The sequence below is a fragment of the Pteropus vampyrus genome, unplaced genomic scaffold, assembly GCF_000151845.1.
Source record: "Pteropus vampyrus isolate Shadow unplaced genomic scaffold, Pvam_2.0 Scaffold352, whole genome shotgun sequence".
In the NCBI taxonomy this organism is placed as follows: Eukaryota; Metazoa; Chordata; class Mammalia; order Chiroptera; family Pteropodidae; genus Pteropus; species Pteropus vampyrus.
In genome coordinates this window covers 738,028-747,844 of record NW_011889133.1, presented here as the reverse complement: position 1 = coordinate 747,844, position 9,817 = coordinate 738,028, and the positions used below count along the sequence as shown (strand labels likewise).

General features: G+C 55.9%; 1 protein-coding gene across 1 annotated transcript; it reads right to left on the bottom strand.

Moving 5' to 3' along the window:
* Positions 1-2,028: 2,028 nt before the first annotated feature.
* APLNR (apelin receptor) lies at positions 2,029-5,338 on the bottom strand. The gene is made up of 2 exons (XM_011379039.1): positions 5,328-5,338; positions 2,029-3,629 (listed from the first exon to the last, which is right to left on the bottom strand). Exon 2 carries the CDS (start codon positions 3,214-3,216, stop codon positions 2,065-2,067), a length of 1,152 nt encoding a protein of 383 aa, XP_011377341.1. The 5' UTR covers positions 3,217-3,629; positions 5,328-5,338; the 3' UTR covers positions 2,029-2,064.
* Between the last annotated feature and the right edge of the window lie 4,479 nt (positions 5,339-9,817).

The window sequence follows — 9,817 nt, the reverse complement described above, 5'->3', positions numbered from 1 at the left end:
GAGGGAGCATCACAGCAGGCAGCCCCTTCCGCCTCTGTCCAGGACTACTGATGATTTCCAGGCAGGAGGTCTCTGCAGGTCACAAAGGAAGGAGGGCCTCAAAGGGGCATCCTCTTTCCTTCTAGAAGCTTTTTGCAGCCTTGACTGGATGCTCTGAGGACAGTCCTTGGCTGAGAAAGCAAGTCTGTGGAAGATTCTGGCCTGCGATGGGGACCCCTCTCCCTTCTCCTCCACCAACCCCGCTCCCAGAGTTGGCTCCACCCCAGCAATGGCCACACTGTTCATGTACACCAAGCCAGGCTCTTCCTGTCTCCATGACGCATGTCTTGTCCACGTCCAGAGTCCCCCAAGAACAAAACTTGGAACGCACACGCCCCGTTTCCAGCTCACCTAGGCCCCGCCGTCAATTCTGCCCTTGAGGTCTCTCTGGCGGTGTGGACATAACACTGTCAGCCCAGCTACTGCTGGCTGCTCCAGTCACTGCTCCCAGCCCCCCAACCCAGCAGGAGAAGCCAAGGGATCTGATGCCAATAGTGAGGTGAGAAAAAACCCACCAGTGCTCTTCACCCCATGGCAAGCAGGTGCCCCCTTAGGGGAGGAGCACAGACCTTGGAAAGGAAAGCATGCTGAAGGGGACATTCATAAACTCAAAGTGGGGGGTGGGGTGGGGCATGGGAAAGGGGCCAGGAAGCTCTTAACCAGCCTCCTGGCTCCCCCACGGAACTAGGGAAGCGGGGTACCCAACACAGAGGACGTCCCCAAACCTTGGGCGCCAGCTGCTCTGGGGAAAAGTCTCCCTATAGGGAGCCAGGAGCGAACACAAACAGACTTCTCTCTTAAAACACGGGCCAGCCGTAGGAGCCCCCAATCCAGTGGGGGTGGACTCGCTTTTATTCTCCATTGCTTCAATATGTCCCTTCTTCCCTCGAGGATACTGTGTGAGAAGTGGATATGTGTTGGAGAGGACGGGGTTTGTTCAGCTAAGTGACACGTGACACAGGCACACTGCTCTTCACGCTATGCTCATTAGGCTGACACTCACGCGCACACGGCAAGGGTGTCCGCCACCGCCAAAGTGGCTCCTGGCACTGAGTAGCAGCAGTGCCCAAGAAAAGCGTCTGCCCTGAGGGTGACCGGCAGCTCAGACTGCCCCCCCCCCCGGCTTTCTCCACTTTTCCTTGCAAACTCCCCATTCGCACCGTGAAACCCAGGAACCCGCCGTTTCATCAACCCCACTGCCTTCCAGGTCCCGCAGAAAGCAGAGGATGAGGCACAGGGTCTGAGGAAATCTGCAGAGGCACATCTGGCTGGCGCCGTGGAGGGCTTGCAGGAAGGGAGGCCCCTTCTGGAATCGTCGTAACCCGTCCCACCCCCCAGCCCCCACCCGTGCCTGCAATCACGGCGCGCGGATCCGATTTGCGGGAAAGTTCTGGAGACTGCAGCTCTAACTCTGTGCCGGCACCCAGCCCACCCACGCCCCGGGCCTCAGGAACAGGACAAAGAGCCTGGACGAGGAGCAGTGTTTACACGCTTCGGGATTCTTAACCCTTGGGAGCCCTTTGAACAAGGAGAGGATAACGGGAAGAAGAAGGGGTTGCGGGAGGGGGCGCGAGCCAGAGGTACGATGCAGAGTAAAAATTGCAGAGACAGAGTGAGAAACAGAGGGAGGAGGAAGGGAGAGAAAAGTAACAGGAAAGAAGGGAGAGAAAAGAGATGGAGACGCAGGACAAGGGCAGGGGGAGGGGAAGGAGCGTTTCTGGAGCCAGACGCAAACGTCATTTCACCGCCCCTGTGACATCCCCGCTTTATACAGACGGAGAAACTGAGGCTCAGAGAAGAGACGCGTGCACAGTCAGTCTCACAGACGTCGGCGTGGGTCTGCGGGGCTCAGCCTCCTTCCAGGAAACCACACGCCTCCGAGCGAAACTAAAGGAGAAAGGACGAGAAGGAGGCGGGAGGCAGGGAGCAGGGAAGGAAGTCAAGTGCAAGAAAGAAGGTGCCCTGGGCTGACTTCGGGGAGCAGGGGCCGGGCGGAGAGCGCCAGGCTGCCCCGGGACCCCAGCCCTAGTCAACCACGAGGGTCTCTTGGCTGTAGGGAATGGATTTCTCCTGCATCTGCTCCCCGCCCTTCCCGGAGTTGGGGCCGGGCCCCTGGCTGTGCCCCGAGGAGTAGCTGGCCGACTTCTCCCCGCTGCTGCTGTGCGCGGCGCCCCCGCACCGGCTCCGGCCGCAGCAGAGCATGGAGGCGCAGGCCTGGCGGAAGCGGGGGTCGAAGAAGGCGTAGAGGAAGGGGTTGAGGCAGCTGTTGACGTAGCTGATGCAGGTGCAGTAGGGGAAGACGTTCATGAGGAAGAGGTCGAAGCCGCAGGGCCAGCGCAGCAGGCTGCCCAGCATGTAGAGCGTCTTCACCAGGTGGTAGGGCGTCCAGCACAGGGCGAAGGTCACCACCAGCATCACGATGATGCTGAGCAGCCGGCGCCGCTTCCGCAGGCCCTCGGCGCGCTCCTTACGGAAGTGGCCGGCGATGGTCTGCGCGATGAAGAAGTAGCAGGTCAGCATGATGGTGAAGGGCACGACGAAGCCCAGGGCCGTGGACGAGACCCCCAGGCCCACCTCCCAGGCCCACTCCAGGCTGGAGGTGGCCACCATGGAGTAGTCCATATAGCACTGCACCTTGGTGGTGTTGTCCAGGCTGGGGACCGCCGCGGTGGCACGGAACACCATGACCGGCATGGCCAGGAGGGCGGCCAGCACCCACAGGACCGCCGTGGCCACGGCCCCGCTGACGCGCAGCCTCAGCCGAGCGTTGGCCACCGGCCTCACGATGGCCAGGTAGCGGTCGAAGCTGAGGCCGGTGAGGCAGAAGACGCTGGCGTACATGTTGACGAAGATGAGATAGCTGCTGACCTTGCAGGCGAAGGCCCCGAAGGGCCAGTCGTAGTCCCGGTACGTGTAGGTGGCCCACAGCGGCAGGGTCACCACGAAAGTCAGGTCCGCCACCGCCAGGCTGGAGATGAAGATGTCGGCAGAGCGCCTCTTCTCCCGGCTGCTCCGAAACACGGTCCAGAGCACCAGGCCGTTGCCCGTCGTGCCCAGGAGGAAAACCAGCATGTAGATGGCAGGGATGAGGGCCCCCGAGGACTTCCAGTCCGTGTACTCACACTCGGACTGGTTGTCTGCCCCATAATCGTTGCCGAAATCGCTGTCTTCCTCCATGCTGGGGAGCAGAGTGAGGACGGGCGGGGGACCCCAGGGGGAACCAGCTCCGTGGCTGTGTCACCAACTCAGCAAGAGCCCGGAGCTTCTGGCTTGAGCCTTGGAGGGCAGGCGCCGAGAGCTGAAGGTGCCCAGAGCCCTTGGCAGCAGCAGGAGGGGGATGCCTGCTCCTGCAGACACCTCCACCCTCCTGCCTTGCCCCAGCCTCAGCGGAGACACTTCCTGCGCCCTCCTGAGTCTCTGTCTCCTCCTTGGCTCGTCACTCCCTCCTCCCACCTACAGACCAACCCCTCACTTGTGAGTCTTAATATCTTTCAGTTACAGCCCACTTTTTTTTTTTTTTTTTCCCTTCTTGTCACTGTGCAAGTGGACCAAATTGACCCCTGCCGTGCTGGGCAGAATGTTATCTGTGGCTTGCAGCCCACTCTCCTCCTGGCCCCACCTCTGTCCCTCTGGTTTCCTCTGGCCTTTGGAATGCCTCCTCCTTAGTGCTCCCCACCCTCTGGTCCTCACCCCCTCCCACCCCCTCTAAATGGGGCAAATTATGCAGATGGAAATCCAGCCTGAGCTGGAGCCAGGGGAGGGCAGGGGGCTAGGAGGGTGTGAGATTTCTCAGGATGGTCTGAGCATCTGGCAAGACCTCCTGGCAGGCAGGTCTGGCCCCTTCCGTCTCTCCTACCCTCCTCTCCTGCCCCGCCAGACTTCACTCCGCTCTTCTGCTCACGTCATGCTCCTTTACCCCTGGGCTTTGACCCACTCTCTGGGAATGTTTATAAGCTGTTGGCTTACAGCAGTTTGCAGATGGCATAGGAAGTTTTAAAGAGTCAAGACAGAGTCACAGAATGAAAGACACCCCAGATAAAAAGGATCTCTGAGTCATTAAATCTATGGGGAAACCGAGGCCCATGGGCACAGGACGAGTCTTGTTCTGGTTTTGTTGTTTGCTTTTCTTCTTCTCCAAGCACCTAACACAGTGCCTGGCATATTGTAGGTGGTTGCTAAATGGTTGTTGAGTGAATAAGTGGATGAATGAATTAGGGAAAGAAAGAAAAAAGGAGTCTAGATATAGAGGAATGAGTGTATGAATTACTATGTAATGAGAGCACGGATACATTTCAGTCCTCAGGTTCTTACTGCCCTACATGGACCAGGAGGATTCTGTAAGGCCGTGTGGGGACAGGAAGCGACAGCTAGAGGAGGAGGCAGAGAAAGGGGTGGCCACTGAGTCAATCCATGGGCACGGTCCCACAGAAACTCCCTGTGTCCTGTCTACCCACCTCTCCAGGACCTCTGGGCAGGAAGGAGGAGGGGATGCCCAAGATAAGAATATGCACTTACCCCACCCCCCAAGAATGGAGGAGAGGCCATCTAAAGTTGGGGAGGGCTAAGGTGAAACAAAATCCAATTAGTCTTGGCCACCTCCCCAGCAAAGGGCTTGCAAAACTAGAATCCTCCGTATGAAGGGAGGTTTGTTCAGAAAACCTTCTGCAGAGATCATAAAGCAGGACTCCAAACTCAAATACCCACAGGACCAGGCTAAGAACGCATGTGGTTAAAATAGCCGATTTGAGACAGTAAGGCATGGTGGGGACTGCGGCAAACCAGAGCAAGCACACGCCTCGGCTCCCATCTCTGCTTGCTAGCATGACCACGCCTTCTGGGTTTCTAACATGACTTCGAAATCTGGATTTTATTAGAAATTTCCAAATTTGTAAATTTGGGAGATTGATTCCATTGGGGGGCAAGACAAGGAAAATGTATCCTCGGCCCCCAGCTGGTGCTCTTTGAACGGGGGCATGCCAAGAATAGAAGGTGAGAGAAAAACAGGGAGGACCCGGCTCGGAGGAAGAAACATAAAATGCGAAGACAGAGAAATGAAACACAAGCATGGCCAAAGCCTCGAGGTGCAATGCGGAGATGCAGGAGAAGAGGCAGGAAAGAAAGATAAAGATCCTGAGGGTCTTGGGTGACCGCAACCCAACGGCAAGGTGAGAATGAGAACATGTCGGTGTTTCTCATGAGGATGACATAGTGAGCGCTTACTACATGCTCGGCGTGCATCTAAACGTTCCATTTTCTACGCACTTATCTCTTTTCATCAGCAAAACAACTTTTGGAAGTCCTCTCATTAATCCTAATTTACAGAGGAGATAAACTGAGGCCCGGGGAGATGAAATAAATTGGCCGAGATCACCCAGCTAGTAATTGTCAGAACCAGAATCTAAACCAAGGCCGTCTTGAGTCCATGGACTAAACCGCTATGTTCTCAAAGGGAAAAAAAAAAAAAAAAAAAACCGCTATGTTCTCAAAGGGAAAAAAAAAAAAAAAAAAATCCAACCCTTTTTAAATTGAGCCATTTGTTATCTGTGGAGCATTCTGGAATGTGAGACAGTGCTAGGATACCTGTAATTTACTTTGAAATAAGCTCTTTTGGGTGAAATTAAAAATAGATTGACTAAAATATTTCAGAGAGATTTCCCACTCTTGACTGAACAGGGTAGAGGAATCCAGGCTATGGTCCATACTGCACCCTTGGGGTTAGCGCCAGAGCGTGACCTGGAAGTTGCTCCGTGCCCCGCCATCCCCAAAGGGGGCTCCTGGTTGCCTGAAGCCAGCGGGAGAGTTCACAGGACCCAGCCTCTGGAATCCTGGCGGTCTGCAAAGTGGCGATTGGGACACCCAGAGCTGGAGCTCCATGGATCTCACGGTCCACTGGGTAGGAACTGCCGGGGCCTGCTTGCTCCCGCGTGTCTGTCTAATAGAAGTCTGTGCAGGTGGCAGGATGGCTGTCATTATAACCCCACAGCAAGCTTTGGTGGCAACAGTTAACCTTCAACCATGTCAGACTTCTTCATCCTCCATCTATCCAAAGGGACCTTGGAGCTGTGCGGGAACCAGTTTGGCTCAGGCCAGGTCACAGCTGACATTCCCGTAATGAACAAAATGACTGCTCGGGACATTCCAGGATAAAGGCCAAGAGTCTGCACTGGCTCACCCAGAAAGGTGTAGGTAACCCTCCCCTTTGCAGCTAGGAACATTGAGGTGGCAGGGAGTATGTGAGCTCAGAGTGTCCCCAGATCAGGTCCCTCCCCCTAGCTGTTCCCACTTGGGTCCTGAGCAACAGGATATGCACCTCTTTAATCTTCTGGCCTTAGGCTCTCTGCCTCACAGGGGGTAAGAAGTTGGTAATCCCACCAGAGGAACTAGACCGGTTGAACTGAGAGAGAATGGGGGACCCAGGCTGGGAGAGAACCTCTGATTGGGGCACGAGGCAGTGGAGTGCTGATAAGACCCAGCCTCCAGCCAAGAACCAGCTGGAACCTGATAGCCTGACTGCCCCCAGCAATGGCAGCCTGAAATGAGCAGAATTATCCAGCCTCACTTCTCACCCAGCCTGATAACCTAGGTCCCTATCCACAGACACAGAAGATAAAAGTTTAGTAAACAGGACCACTAGCTGGAGGCAGACGTCATGTGCCCCCAGAGCACAGAAGGTAGGCCTCACCAGGTACCAGGTACCAGGGCAGAACCTGCTTTAAATGCCTATTGAGCTAAAGTCATAGGAGGCACTCAGGATCGGATGGGATGGGGATGGGATGGGAAAGGCGGGTCCCCCGCCCCCGGGCTACTCCCCTGCATCAACAAGGGCACCTTTGAGCCACATTGATCCAGAATAATCCACCCTGAGCCATCTGGCAAACCAGCTGCTAGGACAGAACTATTGGCCAGTGTCCCCGGGGCTGGCCTGCCTACAGAGGCCAAATGGGTTTCCTGGGGGACTTCTCTCTGTCTCCCGGGTGACTTTGTAGGGTATTGCGATGAGCCTGAGATGAACAGTGCCTGGCAGAACAGAGCCCCAGATGTGTCCCAGGACCCTTTGAGGAGAGTGCTGGGGACCTCTGGAGTCAGTCACTAGCCCTCACCCACCCCACCCCCAGCTGGTTCCTGGCCCAGAAAGCAGAGACAGGCGTGGGCCTGTGCCCACGGCTGTGTGGCTGTGTGGCTGTGTGCATTTGCGTGCAGGGTTCGTGTGCGCCCTGCAGCCCCTTGTGAGCAGACGGGGGCTTGTGTGTGCATGGGGCACGCATGTGCATCGGGGGCAGTTTTTACGGAGTGAGTATGTGGTGTGATCAAGAATATGATACACATTCTCCTCAGAGGACAGCAAAAGGCGGTTAATTGGGTCTCTGTAAGGGTCTGGGACAAGGGGAGAATAAAGACTTGCCCAGGCCTTACCCCAAGCTCTGGGCGGAGGGCATCCACTGGAAGCCTTGACTTCCCACCTCCTCCCTCCCAGCTCCCGGCTCCAGCCCCCTCACTTCACAGGTCTGCTTTGAACCCCAGGAACTCATCCAAGGCAACAGAGCCCTTTTCTCTCTTCCCAAGAGGCTGCAGCAGCTGTGTCCCTAACAGCTGGTGGTGTTATCTGAGGGTGGGGGGGAGCAGGCGGAGTGCCCAGCCCACTCTGGAATTCTGCCTTTCTCTGGCCACACAACCCTCCCTGCCTTCCACAATCACACACCCACAAGTCCTACTTTAGCAGCTTATCTGACCAAAAGCAAATGGCCAGACAATTAAAGCAGACCCCCCATCCGCAGCTCCTTCCTCCCTGGCCATTTGGTGCTACTGCAAACTCCCAGGCCATCCTCCAAACTCCTAAACCTCCCTGGGCTCTGGAGCCAGCACATGTGGGGGAAAACTGCTGGAGAACCAGGAAAAACGAGTTCCGGTTCCATCTGGGCCACTCATTCATTCCCTCGGCAAATATTTATTGAGCAGCTACTATGGGCCAGACTCTGTTGGAGGCACCAGACACACACTGAACTGTGCAAACAATTCAGATGTGTCCCTGATCTGCCCGTACGTTCTAAGAGTAAGAAAAAAAAAAGTAAACGGAGTAAACTCAGATAGTGATAAGCACTACGAAAAATGTAAAACTGGACAACGACCCAGAGGATCAATGGAAAGGGGGCGTTTGCAGACGAGATGGCCTCCCCGAATCGGGGGGGGGGCCTCTTGGGTGTCGCTGGCTTTCTAGCTTTGCTGTGGCACCCTAGACAAGACTCCTCCCCCTCCCTGAGCCTCAGTTTCCCTCTCCGTACATGAGGACATTGAAACAGCCAGGGCGAGGCTAGCTTTCTATGCTTCTGGGAATGGTAGCAGTGGCTCCCAGAAGTGACTGGAGAAATGGATTTCTGCTAGAAAGGCCAAAACAGGAAGGCAAACTCCCTTGGGGGGGCAGGTCAGGGATGGGCAGGGTCAGGTCGGAACCCGTTCATCCCGCCACAGCACCAAGCCCCACCCGATGGGCCCTCTGTTAGATTGTGAGCTACGGGGTTCTGCGAGCCTTTCCTCACCGCCCCTCCCCCTCCCTCACCCCCATACCCGCCCGTCACTCATCCCCTCTATGCACAGCACCCCAAGCATAACTGGCCTCTAATAAACGCACAGGGACCGTTTGGCTGCAGGCAGTAGGATGAGCATTTCTGTCACCTGGGAAGCAGTCAGGGCTTTTTTCTTTAGGACCTCCTGGAGAGGGGCCAGTTTCTCATGACTTAGAGTAGGAAAGGTTCCTAAAATTCACTGAGGCCCTTGATTCCCAAGCTGAGGTCCGAGGCCCTAGAAGGTAGTCATGGAGGGAGAGGAGGTAGCATGGGCCAGCGTCCACATGTCACAGAACCCCGCCACACACACACACACACACACACACACACACCCCTTCATGAGATCACTTTCCCTAAATGTCAAGTGCCGGCTTGGGTTCTGAGCTTGGATTTTGAGCTTGGATTTCCACAGCTCGATGGGGTGACTCGTTACTCCATGCTGCTCAGAGTGCCTTTGATGAAGAAAAACTGAGCAGACGAGTTAATTACTATTTAATAAGTGGAGTGAGCTAGAACAACAGCATCCTCCCAAAGTGACAGCTCATGAATCGGGCGGAGGACAGGAAAGACAGCAAAGTGGCCTTTGCGGGTGCAAAAGTTGCAGCCGCTCATCTATTTCATAAACGTGACTTTCCTGGAAAGCGAGCGCCAAGGAGAGAAAGGGAATTCATCCAGGTGTCCCCACCAGGTCAAGGCCCTGTCCCCCTGCACCACTCATCACTACAGATCAGTCCGGAAGAAGCCTTCTTCTTGGAGCTCACTGGCCTTTGTTAAGCAGAGAGGAGGGGCTTGGGCAGGAGGCTGCTAGGACAGGAAGCAGAGCAGAGGCCGGAAGGAGGTCAGGAAGAAGCTGGACGGGTGGCTGGGCCCCGCTCACGCCCAGCCCTACCAGCCTTCAAGAGAGCAACGCGGCGTTTCCAAAAATATTTACAGTGAGTCTAAATTAACGAGGTACTGTATCAGCGCTAACAATGAGAGGATGTGGGTCCTCCAGGGGAGAGGACCAGCGCAATCAGGCCGAGGCTGCATCAGAGCAACTGGAGCCTGGGGAAGGCCAGCCAAGCGCCGCTGGAGGAGGAAGTGAAGCCCTGCACCTTGGGGACAGAGCAAGCGCTGGAGACACACTGCGGCATCCAGGAAGCCTGGCGCACACCCTGCCCTGCAGCAGGAACGCATCCTAGACCCTCACAACTGCAAAGAGCATCTTCCGCCTGCCT

Excerpts from the sequence above, each read along its gene's own strand:
- APLNR (XM_011379039.1), bottom strand. The coding sequence starts at position 3,216 with ATGGAGGAAGACAGCGATTTCGGCAACGATTATGGGGCAGACAACCAG.